The sequence below is a fragment of the Magnolia sinica genome, chromosome 5 (assembly GCF_029962835.1).
Source record: "Magnolia sinica isolate HGM2019 chromosome 5, MsV1, whole genome shotgun sequence".
NCBI classification, from domain to species: Eukaryota; Viridiplantae; Streptophyta; class Magnoliopsida; order Magnoliales; family Magnoliaceae; genus Magnolia; species Magnolia sinica.
In genome coordinates, this window is record NC_080577.1 from 21,568,568 (window position 1) to 21,591,977 (window position 23,410).

The window sequence follows — 23,410 nt, forward strand, 5'->3', positions numbered from 1 at the left end:
AACCACATGATGCATCCTTCAAGTTCGAACTGGGATCCAATAATCAGTCCCACCAAAAAACAATGGTGGGTCACACCATAAGGAACAGTTAGGATGGGGACACCCAACATTACAAAATTCCGGATTGTGTGGGGTCCACACTTTTTGTACATGCCATCTGATCCATTTGGAAGATGCATCATACAAGGATGAGTGGACTCACTGAAAATGAGTCCATTCCGAAACTTATACGGGCCACATCGGCCTGATTTTTGGGCTCCAAGGAGAACATGCGGCGGCAGATGTGATGGAGGGATTGGATTTCATGCGCAAATCACGGTGGACCCCATATACCCCATTGTAGAATAAACTTGTTCTGCAGAAGTTGGAGAAAAACCGGACTCAACCAAACCACGAATGTATAACAATTATGAGGAACTATGTGATCCAAGTACTAGGGATATATCTCATACCTTGAGCCCAAGTTCACATGTTCTTCCCTCCAGAACGTTGATCTGATGGGCCCAACATTGGATGGACCATGCCCAGAAAATTGTCCAGACTGAGAGGTTGCAGCGCTCCAATAGGGAGCTTTTTTGTTGGAAGTGGGTCATTGCTGTATTGCCCTCGCTGGTAGAAACTCCGAGCCCGAGAATATTGTTACGTATCGTTAGGCCAAAGATCAAATAATTCTTTAGTAATAAGCATTAGGGCTAAGGATCATTGCAATGAACTCTGTTTTAGGTGTCTACCAAACGGGCCCTTAGAAAATGACATGTGCTAGTGTTGAATCTGCAGGGCCCAGCTAAGTCAAGAACAGATAGAAGGTACTTTGTGACACTGTAAAAAACCAAACTGAGATATAAGTGAAAACAACTAATAATTTCCAACACTCGATGAAGGGTGTAAGTTGAAGAGCTTATCCTTGCCAAAGCTGTGACAAAAGGAGGAATGATAACATGCATTCGAACCATGGTATTAAAAATGGCTACATTATGGCCATAACCATGGTGCACCATAACGGCCCTTACAGAAAAAAATGACCCATTACTGCCCCTGGAATAGCCACCCATTACAAGCCAATACAAGTTTTCCTTTTCTTTTCTTTAAAAATAAAAATAAAAATAAAAAATAAAAAAAATAAAAAAAATAAAAAAACACCACTGTGGGGGTGGTTATGGCCTGTATCGTAACGGCAGTGATGGTGACCGTTATGGCCACCATTACCATTAAAGAATACCTTGGCCGTTACGTAATGGTAATGGTGGTGCCCATTATGTGACACAAGGTAGTAACACCTGATTTGGAAAAAAGAAAAAGCAAAAAAAGAGGTATGTAACGAGCCAATACGGAGTTGTAACAGACTGATGTGGGCATGTCATGGGCGAATAAGGGCGACATGAGGCCGATACATTTTTTCCTTTAAAAACAACTCCGACAATTACAGGGCTGCCCATATCATGACAACCATAAGGCTGGCTGTTACGGCCACTATTACCATTATTGTATAAGTTAGTTCAAATGTATGGTAATTACCATACATATTTGAGTTGTCCACCCCTGATGTGCGTATCTTGCTCGCCTCATTTTCACCGTACATACTAAGAATCATCATGATATAACTCATGTGGGACACACCATGGAAGAATGTACAGTCATGCCTAAAACCTATAAACTCAATTTTTGTGGCCTACCTAATCCATCCTGGCGGGTGCCCACACCTGACAAATAGGTTGGATGACAAATAAAAACATGGACATTCCATCCAAAAGTTTCTATGATAAGCATCCCTCTCCCAATGTCCTCCATTGTTCTCTTTGGTGTGGTCCACCTAAGTTATGGATTAGGCTGGATTTTGAGATTTTAGGCCTAACATGTTGGGCCGCATGTAATGGACAATTGAGTGTATGGTAACTACCATACATTCGAGTGTATAACCATTCCCTGACTAAAGAATTCCAAATATTCTTGTTCTTGTTTGTCACAAAGAGGAAAAATGACAGCCTACTGGTATTTGTAATCATGACTATCTTGTTCTAACTCCGAAAACTCATACAAGAAGCGCTAAGGGGCCCGTTGGCAACCATTGATGTTCTCATACAACAACAACAACAACAACAACAACACCAACAACAAAAGAAATAAAAAATGTGGGAGGTGCAATTGGATATGTGAATTGAAGTGGCTACTGCTAGAGCTCGGATTGAAACATTGTACCGAATTTGTCAAGTGGAACCTTGTGTATTCTGTACAGGTTCTTCAGCATCCATTATTTTGGCCCTCCGAATAACTGGCGAGATCAGTGTCCACACTGCACGGTCACAAAGAAACCATAGTTCAAAACCAGAAAACTCGACTAAACTAGATGTCCATCTGGAGTGGATGGAGTGTTCACTTGATTCAATTGGGTATTTAATAATTAAATAAGAAGCATTTTAAAACAGCTGCAGACATTTGAACTACATAATATACATGGAATACGCATGGAATGCAAACCACAACTAGCTGGGATAAGGGTTAGATGATGATAATGATGATGGAATAAGCAAGGAAGCTACCTCTAGTGCTGTGGTTATGACGTTTGGTTTTACTGGAAAGAATGTGGTTATGTTTGGGTTTCATTAAACCAAGTGAATCAGTTTCAATCTCAATGATTCACGTCGAATCAACCAAGTCAGCAAGCTGATTCAACGAGTCCTGCCGAGACTTGACTGATTCCAGCTCACTAGCGACTTTCAAATGGACTCAGTGGATGTTTTGAGTCAAGTGTTGGAGTTTTTGAAACTTCACCGAACTCTAAAATGTGCAGGACAAGTAACTCATCAGGCCTGACCTGAGCAGAAGCAAAACTGTGAATAGGCCCATCCAGGTAGGCCTGACACCTACAATTCAAAATTGAGCTCGACAATTGCCGCGACATGGTTTGAATACTTAGTAGCATGTTCATGACTCATTTGAGTTGACTGGGCATAGAGTGTCCAAGAAGATAAAGAAGTCTTGACTCAGAATGACTTGGTTGATTTGGGAATGCTTTGCTGGATTTTAATTAATTTGTTATTTTTACGTAACTATCGAATCTATTCCTAAATGAAATGGGAACAAAAATAGAAGAATAGAGTTGTTCAGTTGCTGACTCTGCTCAGCATCTAGCTAGCTAGTTGGGTCCCATCTTATAGTTTTTGAACCATGGTAAGCAGCAAATGATACACAATGAGAATAACACAAGGTAGAAGCAACATGATTAGTAGGGTGTTCAATGGGCCAGGTCTAGGTGGGCCATTGTCAGCCATTATAACCATAAATGGAACTGAAGCTGGGCTTGGGCTGGGTCTAAGAAGCAAATGTGCCAAACATTGGCCCATGTCCAACCTTTTGTTATCTAGTGTTAAATTTAGGACCAGACCCAGCACAGGCCTAAAAATGAGGCACATGTCCAACCCATGGCTGGTTAGGCCTGGAACCCCACGAACCAAACTGGCTAATTGAGAGCCCTAATGAGTAGGGTCCCAACCCATCTGAGGAAACTAGATAAAGCAATGCAGACAGCCTGCTATTATTGTGACCATTTAAGCCATTCAATAAAGATCATTTCCAGCAGTATAGTGATATTCCCTGTTTGAAGTGATGGAATGGTCAGGTTTATATTGATAAACAAGAAGAAATGCATACCATCTAATCCATTTCATAATAATCTTCAGGAAAAAGTTTGAATATCTTTTTTGAAGGATAAAAAAGTTCAAATATTTATGACTTACAGTATATGGCAGCCGCAAACCACTCATTGACAATTTTAACCCATGTACTAGCCCAGCCAACATCAATGCTCCACCTGATAGTTACACATGCATAAGTACACTCATTGTTAAAATTCCTATACCAACATAAATGAGATGCAACACCATTGCATAAGGTTTGAAGGCCCAAAGATCAGAAGAGAATGGCATGCATTTAAAAACCTGATTTCTTACCTCCTGGTTGAATGGTCTAAGTTCCAGCTGATGAATAACATTGCAAAGTACATGGCTCCCATTGAGAAAACGATATGGAAGAAACCATATTTATAAGGGATGTCATCTTGTGATTGAACTTCATCCTTGCGAAACTGGACAGCATATCAGCAACACTCCTTGTCAACTTGCTAATCCATTATAGTGCACTTTTTAGCTATTGGTAACAGCATGATCTAATGACTGGATTTTCTTTTCTTTTTTCTTTTTAATTCTTGGCAAGTATTATGCGTGGTGGGACGCCAAATTCATCTTAAGGGTGTGTTTGGATACACGGAATCAATGCAGAACTGGCGCTTTCCACTGACCAGACAGATGGGCTGTTTGGATATGTGGATTTCTTTGGCACAGGAAACAAGGTGAAATCGTCTAATGAACTTGAGGATTCCACTTCCTATCCAAACAGGCACTCCATTTTTGGAATCCTACTTTCTATAGCGACCATGGAAATAATCATTACATTATCCACAAAATCCACATATACAAACATGCCCTAAGAATATAAGATCCCATTTTGGAATGAGGAAAACCATGGATCTCCCAAGGTCACCTCCCATCAACTGCATTTAATGCAGTGAGAACAAAGAAGAAGGACAGATTCTTGCATTTTTTGACTGGCAGAGAAGGGATACTGGGTTTTCTAGCTCCACCTCATATAGTCCCTAAAAGTTAATAATCCAAGAAAATTTCCTTGGAATATTATCACAGATGATCATACAACTGAAGAAAGGTAAGATTACAAGAAATGCCCACTTCACCTTAAAGGATTCTGAATCAATCCCAGTAGAAAAAGTCGCCATAACAATCGCACAAATAGCTATAAGGAAGCTCTGGAAGCAACAATGTTAAAATAATATTACAAGCTATACTAAAGGGTTATTCAGATATCTAATTAAAGATTACATGACTCGAGAGTATATCCATGCAAGCGAATGAAGCAACATAACAGGAGACTAGGAATTGCATAAACTATATACTCTCCATCCTCACTCAAATGATACAGCCAGAAAAGAAATGAGTGTTAATGTCTAGCTTACAATTACAGCAGTCCAATCACCATTTCCAGCCATTTTATTCTGCGGGCTGCACTTCTCAATGACGGGTTCACTGCAAACCCATGCATTATAATCAGAACAGTGAATGTTTTAGATGCTTAAATCCTGGGCAGCATACTTTGAACCTTGAAAAGAATTGGAAATGATCAAAGGCTGTGAATATGCATGAATCATATGATAAGGAAATCAAATATATAATACCAAGGCTTTAAATGTAGCCCGGAACCACTTAGTATGTGGGTAGGACAAAATGAGTCACCTGCCCAAGATGTTCGCTGATTCTAACAGCATTGGGGTGAGTTGTAGCAGTTTCAGTCCCCAAGCAAGTTGCCCTCCAAAATTGATATTTAAGAACACTAATAATATCAATCTACATTAATAATACCAATATTTCTTTATTATTAATTGTTAGCCCTAGAGTATGAGATTTGGGGGTGATAAGCTTTTTATGTGAAGCTTGTACTTTATCATGAAGAGAGTTCTTCAGAATCTTACACTTACTAGTATAGAACCTGAAGAGGTAATAAATAGCAGTTCATTAGTTCATCTCTCTATCAGAGAATTCCACTTGTTAGACAACTCACATACCTTGTATAACTAGTATACCTTGTATAGTTTATTTCCATAGGTAGAGGATTCTGAGTTTATTGTTTTCCTTGTATAGATGGTTGTAATCTCTATATATTCAACCCCATTGGGTTGTCTCAAATACAGAAAAGCTTTCAGCTCCTCTTGGTTTTCATGGTATCAGAGCTTCACTAATCCAAAACTAGCACCACCTGTCAGATGCGACCGCCTCTGCTCGTCCGACCCCTTTGCCCCTCTGCTCCCCTGCGTTTTCCAGCCCCTGCTCGTCCAAATCCAGCGCTCCTGACCCTCTGCTCGTCCAGATCCGGCGCACCTGAGCTCGTCTGGCCCCTCTGCTCGTTCGATCCAGCGCATCGGCCCCTCTGCTCGTTTGATCTAGTGCTCCTGCCCTTCTGCTCGTCCAGATCCAGATCCAGCGCCCCTCTGTTCCAGATCCAACGCTCCTCTGTTTCGATCCAGATCTAGATCCAACGCCCCTCTGTTCCAGATCGAGATTCAGCACTCTCTGTTCCACATCCAACGCCCCCACACACACATCTCGATACATGGCCACATGCACCAACCTCAAACATGATTGTTGGGCTATATGAATTTGGTGGGCCTACCACATAGATGGAATTGTCCAAAAAAGAAAAGAATCAGGCAATACTCAACTACATAGCAGAGGCCACGTGATTCAAGGATTGGATGTCTCGTGCACGTACCTGGTTGGTGTATGTGGCTGCAACCAGATCCATGTGTACTTGGTAGAACTCTCAAAAGAATTGATGATTAAGCTGGTCAGACCTTGCAGTTTAATTCTGCTGCCCTGCAAATGAGGAAATTGGACTACCTCGACAATGGGCATAATCTAGCTCCTCTAGATTTACAAATTAGTGTGGTGCATTTTGTTGTAAAACAGATGTCTTAAATCTTGGTTCACCGAGATGCTCGACCAGTCGAGGGACTGGCTCGACTAGTCGAAGGTCCCTTCGACTGGTCGAAGACAGTTCGACTCGAAGTCCAGCAACGATGTATTTGGGATTTTCGGGACGCTCGGCTAGTCGAGGGATAGGCTCGACCAGTCGAAACCCAGGCTCGATTAGTCGAGAGTTACGCAGACGGTGTGCGGTCTGTGCGCAGACTTCGTAAATTTGAGGCGGTTTTTAGAGAGGTGCGTAAGTGGGGTTTCCCCATATATAAATAGGAGTCCCTAGGGCCATTCTCATGTATGCTAAGACTTTCTAAAGGGGTTCCAAGGGTTCCTAAAAGGGTTTTAGGGTTTCTAAAGGGTGTAGCAAGGGTGAGATTCGAGGTAATTCGAATCGGGTAAGTCCTTTCTCTTTGTAATTTCTATTTTCATAGTGGAATTCTGTCACTTTGTGCTATGGTTTTTTCCCGAAAGGGTTTTCCACGTTAAATCTTTGTGTTCTCTTATGTTTGCTTGGTGCTCTTGGATTGCTATCCTAGATCCATATCTGTGTGATTCCGCAACACAAATCCCAACACATTCCTGGATAAGATTGAACTGTATAGTCTTTAGGTGGATTAGAACATTGGTTATGCTTGTACCTCATCATTTTTGGTCCATTGGTGGTCATCCACAGATGAATTTTCATTGATGGATCCATGATCAGTGACAGACACAAGTAACCAAGCGGAAAAATGAATTATAAGATCGGCATGCATCAAGTACTGTAGTGGGCTGGTACACACAATCTGTCTGTATGAGTGGAGCACATGGTTCCATGATCTAGATTGTTGACCTGATTATCCCCACTTTGGATAGGGAATGTGGCAAAAATCTCCCATACAGGAAGATCCTATCCATCTACCCATCCAATCTTTGGCAGTTTTTCCAAACCATAGCTGTATCGTTTCTTTTTCTTCTATTTATAGGCCATAGATCGAACAGTAAGAATCTTCCAATTGGCGAGATTCTTTGGGAACGGTCAATCCATGTTTGGGTCCATTCAGTCAACAGTCTGAATCACCAAACCATGTGCTCCACTTGTTTGGACTGAGTGAATTAAAACCTACATAATGCATCAGGACCCCATGACCCCTCTAAACAGAAATGGTAGAGAAGTGAACTTCCCATTAAACTAGATAAACATGCTAAATGCCATGTTCCTTGCTCACTTGTTTCACCACAGTAGACTTTCATGTGCATCTGGTCCTTGATTTGAGCTTTCGAAAAAAATATAGCTTTTATGCCAAAATTTAATTTTTAAATTGATTTCAATATTGGATCAAATAAACCAGAAGCACTAAAGCTTCAGTATGAAATTATGAATAAACATTCAAGTGTTAGAAATCAACTTTGCATGAAGTGAGTAGAAAGTAATACTTGATGAGGACAGTAAATGAACTGCTTTTCTACAAGGCATATGAAATTAAATCAATGGGATCAGTCTACAAAGTGAGAAATTTGAACCTTCTAATAGCAGACCAACAAAGGAACACGACGTATGAACCCATAATCCCTGAAGATAAAAGACCTCGATTGACCTGCTCTAAGCATGTGAATAACCACGTATTAAATATATACCACCAAACATTTACTACAAACCGATAACTTGGAAGAAGCATGTGGACAATATAGCTACTTTATCATGATTTATAGGAATCATACAACACTGTCATGATTTGGAATTTGCATGTACCGATACAAGACATTTTAACATATTATCTGACCCTGTAGAAATAGACAGCATACACTAAACTTCACAAATCATTACATTAGAATTTTATGTTAATAGGTAACATTGCCGTGCAATCAACGGCATTCACACAGAAGATTGACCTAAGGACTCATTATTTTATTTACCATACACTAAACTTCACAAATCATTACATCAGAATTTTATGTTAATAGGTAACATTGTTGTGCAATCAATGACATTCACACAGAAGATTGATCTAGGGGCCTGTTTGGATTCCTAGAAAGCATGGGAAAGGAAATGGTGTTTCCCATGAAACTCACTTTCCTTTGTTTCTTTGTAGGAAATTGTGGGAAACAGCATTTCCCAATTTCCCACTTTCTATCTTTGTTGGAAAATAAACAAATTTATTTTCCCACCTCTACCCCTAAGAAATGTTTTTTCCCACAATAGAAGGAAAATGGGTTTCTCAAGGGTTAAAACTCAAATGTGCCACATGTGCCAAGGTGCCAGATGAGACATTGTCCATCTTTGATCATACTGCATGCATGCCACTATGCCACATTTGCCACCATCCATCTTCTCTTGTGTCCCACATGTGTCAATGTGCCACATGTGTCACTATCCATCTTCTCTTGCACGCTACATGTGTCATTCTTCCACATGTACCACGATTCATCCTACTTGTGCCCCACATGCGCTAATGTGCCACACGTGCCATTGTCCATCTTCAATCCTCAAATATGCCATGTGTAAATGGTGCCAATGTGTACAAGTACTGTCATCTAGCTTTAGTGCCCACATGTCAAATGTACCAATGCATGTCTTGTGTCACATGTGCCACTGTACAACTTCAAGTACCTCACATATACCACACGTGCCACAATTCAGCTTCAACTGCTCACATATGCCTGTTAGTGCACTTATTTATGCACCTTGTTTATCAATCACGCGCGTCGGTGTGTCAGTGACTCGGTTGAGCCCTCATAAGCTAAAGACTGAAGACACATGAAGACCGGAGCATCAAGGAAGTGAAGAACATGTATTTAAGGTGCCTTGGTGACCTTAACCTTGACCCAAAACAACCCTTAGCGTCTAGATGATCCTAAATTTTATAGGTAAACCTTGTTTGATAATCCATAGCCATAGAAGCCAAAATTGGAACATAATAAGGCTAAAAGAGGTGCAAGGCTGCTATAAAAACAAATTGCCCAAAACAACAGTCTTTCAGGGGCCATGGATTGAACATCCGATCGATCGATGGACTTGCTTGATCAATCGACCAGAGTCGAAATTGTCCAGCAAGTTTCTATAGAAATTATTTCAGTCGATTGATCGATAGACCTGTCTGATCGATTGAAGGTGCCTCAAATTGTCTAGCAAGCTTTTGGTATAAGATAGAACTATAGCGATTGAATGATGCATCGGTCGATCAATTGAAGGGGAGTTTGATCGATCAATTGAACCAGTTGATTTTTGCCTCTTTTTTCTTTTTTTTTTACCATTGGAACTCGATTCCTTTAGAAGGAGCATACGGGCCTTGGACAAAATGATGGTTTTTTAGTGAATTTGAAGCCTTAGTGTATCCCAATACTTTCCAACACTTCTAGGCTCTCACCCAAAAGAATTCAAGTCATATTGCATGTGTTTAATCACTCTAATGAGCATTCCAAGTTCCTTAGGAATATAGTCTTATTTCCTTGCATCCTTTAGGGGATAGACACCAATTCAATAGGAAAACCTTTGTCTTTCAAATCTCTAGAATGCCCATGTAGGTGAATCCCCATTTGGAAACCAACTAAGCCTTTAGTTGTAGGAGATTCAATCAAACCCCTCCCATTACCTTAGTGGCCTCATTGGAGCATCAATTGCAAGGTAGCCAATTCAAGGAAGTGGAAGAAGACTGACTTTAACAATCAGGGGAGTACAAGGAGAGCTAATTAAAGCACGAGAGAGCATCGGTCAAGCAACCCAAGAAAGTGCGCCAACGGGGCTCATCTGACAATTAAGGTTGTCAATTTAGAGTTCATACTCTATTTTCTTTTGTAGGATTGAGAGTAAGAGTTTATAACCCAAACTCGATAGGTTCTTGTGTAGGACCTAGGCTCTTATGTAGGGCCGAATTCACTGGACACAGTTACGTACATGTTAGTCTCCGAGTGAGTCTCCGGCGGGAGTAAATGTAGGTCCTTGGACTAGGACCAACGTTGTTAGTTAGCCAATAGAAAACCAACTAACTCCCCGAGGGAGCTTTCGACAGGAGTGTACATTAGCTTCTTGTGTAAGACTTAGATCCTTGTGTAGGGCTATAAAGGTTGGAGGTGAACCTGTTGAAAAACCTTCAATAGTGAATACCAGTACACTCGAAGAGAGTGCGTTCGCCGGGAGTGGAGTAGGGAAACCAAACCACTATATATACTTGTGTTTACGATTATGAATTGTGTACATGTTTAACTTATGCTTATGTGTTTGATCAGTTAAATCATTTGAATGCTTGAATTAGATTATATGCTAGGCACTTAACTTGTAATGCAAATACAAGCTCACTATCAATAATAGACTAATTGCTTGAATAGGCATAACTATTGTAGTCTATGTGATTGGACCCACTTTGGCTTGGAAGCCTTAGTGTTAATTGCCTTGCTTAGTTTAATTGGTAAATTACTTTAAGTAAGCAATTATGTTTTAATTGGCAAAATTTTAAGTGGTCCTATTCATCCTCTCTCTAGGATATAGTCATTCATTCCTTAGCTCCGCCAAGCTTCCGTACGCATAGCTCGTGGGCACGCGCAATTTCAATGTTGTGTATGCCACATGTGCCATTGTTCATCTCTAAGCATCTCACACGCGCCACATGTGCTAATCTGACACATGCTAGTGACTACCTAGAAAAAAATTTGAAGATTTTTTTATTTTTATTTATTTTTTATTTTTTTTTGTTTTTCTAGACAATAAACATGAAAATAAATCCTAAGTTTTGATGAAAATCTTGTTAAAAAGCGAACATGGAAAACAATTTTTCCTTTCCCACAATTTCCCTAAAATGAGGTTTCCCAAGAAACACTATTTCCTTTCTCATGCTCTTTATGAATCCGAACAGGCCCTAAGGACTTATTATTTTATTTACCGAGGTAACAATGACAAGTAAAATTAAGAAAATTTTGGAACATTCTCAAGTTAACAAATAAATAAATAATCCAGGGGGTGTTTTGCTGTATCAGAAAAAATAGAAGGTCTATCAAAGTGAAATGCATGAGGAAATACTTTCCTTTCCACTATTGACAAAGGAATTTGAACTGAAGGAAAATTTTGTTAATTCCTAAAACTGTGACAACGACATTTCTGATTTTCATGCATTGGCTAAGCCTAATGGAAGGAACTGATTTCCAATTAAGCATCTGTTAACTTAGGACCCAGTCCCATTTACTAATGAAAATAAAACTAGTACCATTAAGGCCTGTTTGGATAGGGTAAATCCAAGAGGGGAATGGAAAGGGAAGGTAAAACTAAGATCATGATTACCTGGGTAAAACTATTGGATTTCCATTTCCCTTCCAGCTGTTCAGTTTGTGCAGCATTTGCTGAGGAAATGTATTTTCATTTCCCTTTCATTTGTTTGGATTGACATGCAAAAGTGTGGAAATCCACCCAAATCTGTTGTATCTCATCAGGATGAAAGAATTACTAAAAAATCACAGTATTCCAAACTCGGGCAGGTCATACCACGTGAATTTACGGGTTTTCAGGTGTATTTTTATGGAGTGGCTTACCTGAGTGTTGAATCAGCCTATTTTTTGGGAGCAAGGCCAAAGAAGGGGTGGTATACCTGATAGATGGGGTGGATTTCATGCACGGCAAGTTGTTTCCCCCATGTTAGATAATGTAACCCTGGTAGATACCTAGGCAAGGTACCCTTATTCCCAATCAGGTGAAACCATTCCACTAGGGAAAATCCTTTTCATTTCCATCAGGGAAAACATTTTGCACCCTATCCAACAGGCCCTTCAAGAATAAACATAACATGCCTCTAACAAGTACCAGAAAAACCCTCGCTGCAGTCCACTTAATTCAGCTGGTTTCAAGGAAGAAGATTTTTCATTTTTAAGGATACAAGCTGCTTCGTAAATCCGAGTAGCCTACTTTTCAGTTGCACAAGCACAAAAGCCAAAAGAACGGGTAAAATCGCAGTCACCTATTGGTAAAAAGAAGAAAAAAAAGTGGGTCGTCTTGAACAAAGGAGTTGACAATTCACAGTATTTCATCTGATTCATCTTCAAGTAAAACTTGTAAAGTCAACATAAAAAAACACACCACCAAATGTATGAGAACTTATAATTCCTTAATGACAACAACTAGACTAGAAGATTGAGAGCATACCTTGGAGTGTAATGATACAAGCATCATAACTAGGAGTAAGATTACAGTCCATGTGATGAAAAATATGTTGAGAGAGCATGATGGGTCCCGAGCATACAACAAATACATCCACACAATTCCACATACAGAAGCAATATAGAAAATGGTTGACATTAGTAGCCCAAGCAAGCAGCTGCAAATGATGGAAAAATTGATAAATCAGCCACTTCACCATCAGGTACTTCTAAGAAAATAAGCCAATGCAAGATGGCATGCAAATATGTTGATCACAGAGAACATCCAGGTCCTGTGTCAAAAGCAACTTTAAGTCTCAAGAGAAAGCAACTATGAAAGGGATGATGTAGAGAATACTGAATGTGCTTATATTGCAGCAACCCTTTTCCTTTTCTTTTTTAATTACCATGAACACCGTTATAAACCAAACACTGTTATCATCCAAGATATAACACATGGCTTTGAAAGTCAGACTACCTGTATCTTTAGTAAACAACAGAATTCCAAACGTTGTAGGCAGTATTGTAAATTGATATGAGTTATGACAGCCAAATGCCATTACAGAAACTTAAACCTTCCCTCAAGTTACATCAGAGTAGGATTCATAGAATGCTTCCTGTGGGGGTAGCCATTTCTGACCTTTTAAAATTATTGTGGAAAATATCAAACCTTTTAAACAACATTGGTTCATGACATTTCTGACCTTTTGAACAACCTTGATTCTTAGAATGGTCTCTTCTGTTGGAACCATTCCTCTATTGAACTGGAAACCAATTTCTACATTTTTTTCCCCTGATAACATGCAAAAAGAATTCTAGTTATATAGCTAAAGCATCTCCTTGTCAGGCTGGGACAGGTTAGTGTGGAATTGTGAGCACCTGGGGCCATTTTCCATCAAATCATTCTACTCCGTTCTCTTGTCCTCTTTCATCTGGGGCCCCATATCTCATCCATTGTTTATGAAAATATTCGAGGTCCCCTCGTGTTTTGGCATTTCTGTGGCACAAAGTAAAAGTAAGGTGTTGATAATTGACCACTTGAGGAATAGGAAGAGATCATCCAAAATGGGTGCCAAAGGGATGCTGAAACAATTGATTTTCATGCATTTCTCCTTCACTATGCAGGTGTGGTGGAAATTCTGCGACCTATTCAGGCTGGGGTGGATCATGCCAAGCTCGAAGGAGGACCTATTTAGTTAAAAGCTGTATGGCACTCAGAAGAAGGGAAACAAGAGGTCTTCTTTATGCTGGCTTTCTTTCCTTTTGGCTGATCCTGGGTTGCCCAAAACTGATGGAGTGGTTATGAAATTTAGGTTACTCAAGAACCGTGGTGCCACAACTCTGCCTTAGCCATCACAGCCATTGTGTCTACTTCACTCTCTTCCCATAGATCCACAAGAGGGATTCCATATAGGAACCCCATAACTCACATAATATATAATGCTTAAGTTCCATTGAACTAAGTGGTCATGAAACAACGAGGTCCATCAACCTATAAATGTATCATTGGCTTTTCAGGCCTACACTGATACACATCAAACAAAATGTACAAGAGAATATTCGTATTTGCATATTCACTTGGAACATTTTCCTTGTATAGGTCAAAGCTAATTAATCAAACTCCACCACTTAACCTTGTGAGATATTTTTTTTGACAACACAGGGTGTCCCCGCCCCTTTTTGAGGCAAGACTATTCCCTGAGGATGCACGCAATCACCCACAACCACGTGCATTGGGTAATGCCGGGGAGGGGAGTCAAACCCATGCCTATAGGGAGCAAACCCACGGTGCCGGCAGCTTGCCTAAACCCCGTTGGGTACCTTACATGAATATTTGACCATAAATAAGTGTAAATGGCACATTTATGCTATCTAAAACACCAACATCGATTCAAGTATAACTCAAGTATTATTATAAGCATATATGAGAATATAGGTTACAAATAATTCATAGAAAAAAATAATAATAAATAAATAAATAAATAACTAGCAGTAGAAAATTTAAAAAGTACAATATCATGCAAAGAATGGCCTTCATACCTTTTCTTCAATTTTGCTTCTGGCATCCAATAGTTATTCCACCATGTGATGAAGTGAATCACACTAATGAGTTGGAGAAGAAGAAAAATCCTACATAATGAAAGGGAAAATGTTCCATCATCATCACATCTTTCAAAGGATATCAAGGATAGGAATTAGAAAATGAGAAAAAGGTTTATCTAATTTTTCATGGTTTATTTGTGAAACTGAAAATGCGAAAAAAAAAAAAAGAAGTGAAAGAAACCTGGAGTCTCATGATGTTTTTCCTTTTCATTTCTATCAAAATCACGTGGTTACTTATGCACGAGAGTAGAGAAAGGGAGCAGGCCTCTTTCTCAGTGATACTTTTCTATCCACTTTTTGCAATTTTATGCATTTTTTTTGGCAAATAGGGAGAAGACCACTTTCACGTGGAAATCAGAGTCAGAAGGTCTCATTTTCCTATTACTAAAATTGAAGCAAACAGCTACATCATCACGCATTCTTGAGTGCTATCAAAGTTTCAGAACTATATGAATTTTCCTTTAGAAAAGACAGGTGAAGAAAAATAATCATGAATTCTCCAAGGAGATCTTTCCAATGAACTAAACTTATCTTTACACATATAAAACACATATAAAATAGATCAATATACACAAGGAACAAAGGTAAATAGCAGCATGTAATAGAAGGATTATGAATATTACCCTGCACCAATACGAGCAACTTCACCTGCAAGCAAAGGTTACACAGTTGTTATTTCCATCATTGTAATTCTTATGGCATGGAAATCGGGGGCTCGAATTTATTATCTTCATTGTCAAATAAGGCTTCGTGCCACCAGGCTATGTACTCTCAATGTTGAGATAACCCATGAACTTCTCAATGGTAGTTTTACTGCAGTTTTTACTTGAATGGAGGGGGAAAAAATCAGCAGGTAAACTTTGTATGACTGCTGCTCAGTTATGCATACCGTATAGTCGAATGAAGTCCACAGGGATGAAGAATGGAACCACCATCAATATAATCAATATGAAGAACTTCGAGGCCCACCATCTAGAATGCCATGAATTGCTGGATTCGTAAAGCTTACTGGATCTAAATGTCGTGAAAAACATAAACAAGAAAAATATCTGAACCTTTTGTCAAGGGGATATGATCTTAAACAGAGGAAAAGAAAAAATAAAGCACCATAGAAGCCTTGCCCACCGTATTGGCTTTAATAGTAATGTGTGTGTGTGTGTGACTGCGAGTGTGCATACACATATACGGCTAATATGAAAATCCTTCATAAATACAGGAAGAAGCTTAAGTTGTTAACTGAAAGATACAAAACACCCCAAACTCACACGAAGCACTCCCTCCACATAAAAACAATCCTTTCCATCCCTTCCACAAGCTTTTAGGTCTGCAAACAAAAATTATAATAAGCTGAATTAGTACAGCTCCAAGCATATACGTAAAATTAGGATCTCAAGATTTCCAACCAACAGTTTGGATGAAAACAGCACACAAGATGGAAAAATAATAATTATGGATCAAGGATATGTGTTTTTCATTGATTTTCTTTCAATAAAATGCCTGGTTGTACCATCCACCTTTCACCAAAAAAAAAAAAAAAAAAAACAAAGGGAACAAAAAAGATGGAAAAAATGTGAAGGATTAAATCTACAAGTAAATGATTTAATTGGCTTGAAATAAAACAATATTAGAGTAAAAAATCTAACATGAGCTCGGTAGAGCAATCACCTTATGTCGTAGACATTTGTTGGACAGTTAAAAATGAAGAATATTCAATGATCCTATATCAACAAACAATTATTAATGAATCAGAAGGTAGGATTGTTCAACCAATCTGAGTTTGAGATTGTGACTTAGCGATGGTGGGTTTCACAATTTACTTAGTTTAATATGACTTCGGGTCTGTTTGTTTCGCCAATTAGCACAGTAATGTAAAGGAAATGTGTCATTATTATGATTTTACCACGGCCAAACCAAAATAGGAATTGTCGGTCAAATGCAGATGTATTTAGGAGACAAGTAAAAGAATTTGTAATCAGTGCACGTTTTCATGGCATTACTGTGAAATTCTCAAATCCAAACAGCGGAATCAATGTAGACATTAAAGTAATATAAAAGTGTCACCATTACAATTTTACCACGCATAAACCAAACATAAGAATCGGTGGTCAAATGCAAATGTCGTCTGGAAATAGGTAAAGTAATTTATAATCATTACACATTTCCTTTACATTACCATGTGTTTGACTCTTGATTTACGAGCAGTAATTCTTGTTCAAACAAACACCTTGAATTGATAATGATGGCTCATTTACTTTGCATTACATAGGAAATTGGAAAACCAAACACGCCCTTTGTGTATTCCACGTGTACAAATTTTTAGTGTCTATGTATCAAGTGTTGTATTCTACCATAGTATCAATTAGCTCCCCTTCAAATTTTCTATATAATGAATAGGATATAGCTTACAAGAGAGCCTGTAGAGAAACTTGTGCCCATAATCCCGGACAAACCAAGCCACTAGATTGATCAATAGGAAGATAAACCCATATGCATAGCGAGCACGGAGTGAAGTTCTCCTTTCCAACAAATAATTCACATGCTTCCGTTCTGCTGATACAGATTCTTCCAATGGAATCACCTCCAAAGCCCCCACATTATTATCTACAGCCTCTGTAGACCCAACCATTCTGCAATCCAAGACATGGAAGAACAAATCAATTGCCTTTACGCATTTTCCCTCAAAGTACTTAGGCCATGTTTGGTAGATGCCTAAAAATGAGTTCAACTCATTTTAGTTGAGGGTAATTATGTATTAGAGATCTTAATCTCTAATATTGACATGAACTAGTTATGTATTGGAGGTCAAGTTCTCTAATACATCATTACTGTTAACTAAAATGAGATAATTCCTTTTTCAGCATCTACTGAAGAGGGCCTTGAAGAATAAGAACAGTCAACATGCAGCAGCTTGCTACTTATTTCCTCTTTCCTTCTGGAATTAATGTAATGAATATATAATTCAAAATCAAGCATTCAAGCACATAGAAAATAAGTTTTCTTTTAACCCCTTCTTTAGAGGACAATTAGAAAGGAGAATTCTAAAACATGAAGATGCACAAATGTAATTAATGACATGTTTAAAAGTTACATCGAATGAATTGCAACAATTCAACCCAATAGAGAGGAGAAGAGCAAACTGGAGCTGAGGCCATTTCAATTTGTAATGTTGACCAAAGCTCATTCCCAATTCCATGCATTTTCAAATTGGCTTTGAAATGGGAATGTGTGGGCCAATCCTTAACTACTGGACGGGAGCGAAATCTCACTTGAGATTCGATCAACCAAACGCAGCCCAAAAAATTAGAATTTCGTAGTGAAGGAAGAGAAATAGAAGAACCCATGACATTGACACACGGCGTAGTCGATGCATCTTATTCAAAATAAGAAACCCAGTTCAGATACACACAGGAATTATTCAAATGGAATTACATTTTCAAGTAGCAGTTGGGACTGATATCTACACCCACCCTGATTAATTTCCATACATACATTTTCCATTTTGGGAATTGAAATAATACTAAAACTATCCAAAACAAAGTGCAGATTAATCTAAAAACATAACACAACTCAAAATATCACTTTTCTATAGTATTCTCAGAAAGAAAAAAATGCTTTCTAGGCCACTTAAGAAAAGAAAACTACTCACATTTCCTTCTGGGTTAAAGGAGAAAAATGAAGAGTACGAGTGTAAGATGAAATAATAAAAGGAGAGAGAGAGAGAGAGAGAGACTCAGTCTCTCACACAAGCCTCAGAATATATATATATATATATATAGAGAGAGAGAGAGAGAGAGAGAGAGAGAGAGAGAGAGAGAGTCCCAGTCTCAGTGACTCTCACACACGCCTCTGAATTTTCCCTCTTTAGTTGGACCATTTTGAAAGTAAGTGGAATAGTAGTAGCATGCGCGACACGCGTCTTCGCACGCTCGTTTTCAATTCACACAACCGAGGGCCATCGTTTGATAATCCAGACCGTTGATTCTGTTGCTCCCACCATGGTGGAAATACCTTTGTTATGATATATTATATCCTTTCTGATTCATGGAGAACAGATTGATAAGAAGAAAAGTACAACAACGGTCCATAACTTCTGATGGATGGTCCATTTAGAGTATGGCCCATCATATCAACAGCATGGTTCATTGAACCATTTCATTCTCTTCCATCAATCATTTCCACATGGAATAAATTAGTCTGGTCGTGGGCCTCAGGTTCAAGGATCCAGACAATTGTTCTGATGGACCCACCAGTATCCCAGCTTAGAAGATCCTAGCCGTTCAATCTTTGGCCTTTTTTTCATGCTGAATTTGAACTGCTGTCCTAGCTTCTTAACTGTGTGGCTGGTAGTCAAAGGTTTATAATCGTCCAACTTTGGACATTCTCATAAAAAAAAGTGAGGCCCATCAGACCGACGGTATCTAGCACTGAAGCTCTCCGCCCGAGTACATCTTACATATCCTCGGATGGATAATCATAAAAGTCTTCGATGGTATGTCCACTGTTTCGGCGGCATGGATGGTCTACTTTCACACTCAAATTTGGACGTGGATTGCGTGTTACCCCTGCCAGGACCGACTCGGTCATGGCAGGAGATCTGTGGGGGCCACTGTAATTTATTTATTTTATCCACCCTGTCCATTCATTTTTTCAGATCATTTTAACAATATGAACTCAAAAATGAGGTAGATCTAAAGCTCAAGTGGACCACATCATAGGAAACAGTGGGGATGGAACACTTACCGTTGAAAACTTCTTCGGGGTCACGTAAGTTTTTGATCTAGATGATGTTTGTTTTTCATACATGGACCTTATGAACATGTTGGATGGAAAATAAACATCAAGCATTCATTATCACAGCTGCTTCCTGTGGTATAGCCCACTTGAAGCATTAGGTCTTCTTCCTTATGGGTTAATGCCTTAAAGATGATATGTTAAAATAGAGGGACGGCATGGATAAAACTCATACATCACGGTGGGCCCCACAGAGCCCCCACCAGGACCGAGTCCGTCCTGGTTGGGGTTGGACGCAGATCGCTTCTCTCAAAATTGGTTTATGAACTTTGCTAACCCACACGCGTGTATAAGAGAGTTCATACACACGCCCCCACATGTGTCAGGGTGGTAGATAGGTGCAAAATCCAAAACATCCATGAGGTGGGCCCAACTTTCCAGAAGTTCTGTCCCAAAAATAAGCATGGTCCCCTCAGCAGGTCGTTTCCTATATTATAAACAGATCGACGGTTACAAAACTTTGGCTAGTTTTCTCACAGCCATACATTTGTCTTCTGAACTGTGGTCCACTTGACCAATGGACAGATCTGATTTTTGGTCAGGGCAACTACATAATGGTATAACGTATATGTCCATCTAATGGCTTGGATCTCGCACCTATGGGCAACGATGGGACGTGTGGTGTGTAGATGAGCTGCCGTGTACACGCGTTTGGGCGTCGGAAATCTCTTGATCCATGATCATGGGAGGAAAACGATTGCTTCCAGAAGGTAAACTACGAGGTCACTTTCTCTAGCGTGGGAATTTAGAGCTGGGCACGGGACGACTCGACTCGTTCCAACCCGGCTCGATCCGAACTGAGTAGGTTTCGCCCCAATACGAATTTAAACTGAGTCGAGTCCGAGTTACCCATTAACTCGGCCCAAAATCCAATCCGGTTGTACTCCACTCGATCCAAAACCAAACTCAACTCGGATTCAAGTATATTTAAAAAAAAAAAACTTAATTTCTAAGTATCTCTAATCTTACCTGTTGCACTCAACTTCGACCTGTTCTCAAGCTCTCTCTCCCTCCCTTATCCTCCTTCTCTTCCAAGCCTGGCAGCTGCCCACCACCAAAACCCTCCTCCTCCTCCTCCTCTCTCTCTCCCCCTCTCTCTCTCATGTCTTGATCCGACTCAGTGTCGACTCGACCTGACTCAGTACTTTTGACCAGGTCGGATTGAGTCCAAATCAGTCCACGCTAGACCCGGACTCTGATAAGGTCAGGCATGCTAGACTCGGAACCTAGTCGGGTCGAGTTCGGGACAGTCCTTTTTTCAAAATCAGATCGAGTGGGGTCAGCCCTAACTCGGTCCAACTCAAGTTGACGCACAGCTCTAATGGGAAAACATCTTAACGCGAACAAAATCCACCCCATCCATCAGGTGCATCACTCCTTGTTTAGCATTTTCTCAAAAATCAGGCTGAGTCAACACTTAGGTGTGCCACCTCATAAAATTATACTTAAAATCTCTAAATTCACGTGGAAGGCCCACCTGAGTTTTGGAATACTTTGATTTTTGGGTATTATTTTATCGTAATGAGTCACATCAAATGAAAAGATTGGATTGTATATTAACCCTAACGTGGGCGTCCCATCCCAACTTTTAGGTAGGGTGTGGCCCATCTAACTTCTGTTGGCCATTGTATCCCAAGTGAATATGAGACAGCGCACCTGATGGACGGATTGGATTTTATGAAAGTTTCATCACATGGCTCCCGATGCACGAGGCCGTTGTTACGTGTTTCTCCTCGCTTTACAACTTACAATGCATGTACACGAGAGTTGTACAAGTTGGGTCGATGGTTCCATGATCCAAACCGTTGAAAAGATGACCCTCTTGAAAAATACCCCGTATTGGAAAATTCTAGCTATAGAATATTTTAGTTCCTTCCGTCCGTTGCTATATTTTCCATCTTCACCGTAGATTTATTAGGCCCCTCTTTAAACGGTCATGATTTTCCATCTGGAAAACTTTTTACTCAATGGGGCCATCACATCTTGCATTATTGAAATGGGCCCCACTTGTACAAATTACAAACTGAAAAGCTCTAGACTCAAGCATTGTGTAATGCATTGCCACCCTTGACATGAGAACATCTGCATGTAATGTAATGACATACATCATGCATGCATCTAGAAGTTGGAGGAGAGGAAGATGCTTCGAGATGCGGTGAAAGGGACGGAGACAAGGGCGGTGGGGCCCACTCATGTTGAAAAATCTAATATCATCTCCTTGTTTTTATACCTCGTGAAAGAAGCGTGGGGTTTAGAATACGCGTTTAAAAAAGGGACCCACCAACCCTAATGACCGTTGGGCTGTCCGTTCTCTTTTTCAAGCTGTTTTCCAAAAGATTGCACTAGCTTGATTTAATAGGTAGGTATCTGTTCATACATGGATGTGTTCTTTTAAATGGTATTAGGTGTGTCGTCATATTTTATTATGTTATCATACAATCCCCTACGTCGCGATTCAGGATGGTCACCATGTGTCTCCCCCTTGGGGCCCACATGTAGAGATGGTCCTGTAATACGAGCCGTCCATCTTCTCCGTGCTCCAATAAATGAGCTATAATGCAATACGCAGCTTCAAAAAATGGTCCCAACCTTTTGGTTGAATCTGAGCCATTGAAAATTTCCTTTTCAATGTTCTAAATTCATCTACGCATGATATGGCCACAATCACCCGTTCGATGTGAAATTCTAATGGTGGTCCAGAGTAGCATCCAGACTATGAACGGTTTCGATCATCAAACGATCTTAGCAGTGGGGCCACACATGCTGGTGATGAGCTGCCACATGGATGAACAAACTCGTTACATACAGCCCTGTCTTTCCTCACATACGAGCCATGCAAAAGGTAGGCCACACAACAATATCTCTTGGAGCGAAAATCAGGTCAGTCCACTCATCAGGAGGTTGCAGTGTTGAAATTAAGAGGTAGCAAATGATCTGATTCAACCTACAGATGTGGCCCACTTAATGGATTGGTCTGCTTTCCACCACCGTTGATCTTAATGGTGTGGCCATTAGTTGCTCGAGTAGGAAGTCCCACGACGCATGACACGTGGAGGGAAAAAGACAGGGTTGTACGTGAAAGTTCACGTATCAATTTGGTAAGGTTGGGAGGAGAAACGGGGAAAAAGAAATAAGAATAGAGAAGCCTCTTATGAGAATGAAATACCACTTTGGCAATCCAAGTCAGACGGTCCCCAAAAACGAAGAACATTGCATTGTATTCTACTTGTGACACTGGCTCTTCTATAACTAAACGCTAGTTATTAGTAGTTGGAATTTCTACTTAACTTATCACAGTACCAATATCTACTGGGCCTACCTGGGCCATCAACGATCAAGAAAGACGAATGGACAGAAGGAATCCACCGTTTGATTGCACATGACCCACAAATAAACATGATTGGACAATCACAACCACACAATTGGGCATGTAAAAAGGTAAGGTACTAATTTTAATGGCCATAGTAATCTGAAAGGGTACCTAAATAACCCTTCTTTTGCTTTAAGACTCTCTCCCTCTCCATGTATTTTAATAAGAGCATGTTTCTAAGTCCAACCAGTTAGACCACAATTTACAGTCCACTCAGGAATAACGTCTAACTTTTCACATGCGTGCAACATCTAATCCGTTCGATGTTTTCTCTATATCATAAGAATCACCGCTTGTAAAAATCAATCACATCCACTCTTCAAGTGGACCACATTTATATTTTGTTATTTATCAATGGGTATAAATAATTTTTTGGGTTCAAACCCATTGCTCAGTGGTAAACATAGTGGGTTTCAACACTGAGTTCATGCGTTCGAGTGCCCACATAAGGATGTCTGTTTTTTTTTAAAAAAAAAAAAAAAAAAATCATTTTCAATGATATGGT

At 39.8% G+C, this 23,410-nt stretch overlaps 1 protein-coding gene across 2 annotated transcripts; it reads right to left on the bottom strand.

Moving 5' to 3' along the window:
• Nucleotides 1–1,965: 1,965 nt before the first annotated feature.
• Nucleotides 1,966–18,501, bottom strand: LOC131245719 (uncharacterized). 2 transcript variants are annotated; one of them, XM_058245365.1, is made up of 13 exons: nucleotides 18,391–18,501; nucleotides 17,151–17,371; nucleotides 15,992–16,068; nucleotides 15,634–15,793; nucleotides 15,368–15,392; nucleotides 14,682–14,771; nucleotides 12,649–12,820; nucleotides 8,046–8,119; nucleotides 5,024–5,093; nucleotides 4,745–4,816; nucleotides 3,948–4,081; nucleotides 3,735–3,808; nucleotides 1,966–2,290 (listed from the first exon to the last, which is right to left on the bottom strand). In XM_058245365.1, exons 2-13 carry the CDS (start codon nucleotides 17,368–17,370, stop codon nucleotides 2,205–2,207), a joined length of 1,254 nt encoding a protein of 417 aa, XP_058101348.1. In that variant the 5' UTR covers nucleotide 17,371; nucleotides 18,391–18,501; the 3' UTR covers nucleotides 1,966–2,204. The 2 variants fall into 2 exon arrangements, 1 of the variants encoding a protein (XP_058101348.1); XR_009170957.1 differs by having other exon boundaries at nucleotides 2,226–2,290; nucleotides 4,740–4,816.
• Between the last annotated feature and the right edge of the window lie 4,909 nt (nucleotides 18,502–23,410).

Excerpts from the sequence above, each read along its gene's own strand:
- LOC131245719 (XM_058245365.1), bottom strand. The coding sequence starts at position 17,370 with ATGGTTGGGTCTACAGAGGCTGTAGATAATAATGTGGGGGCTTTGGAG. Across the intron at positions 16,069-17,150 it reads GTTTCTCTACAGGCTCTCTT|ACCTAAAAGCTTGTGGAAGG; the intron begins GTAAGCTATATC and ends TTTTGTTTGCAG. Across the intron at positions 12,821-14,681 it reads GAAGCAAAATTGAAGAAAAG|CTGCTTGCTTGGGCTACTAA; the intron begins GTATGAAGGCCA and ends CATCATTTGCAG.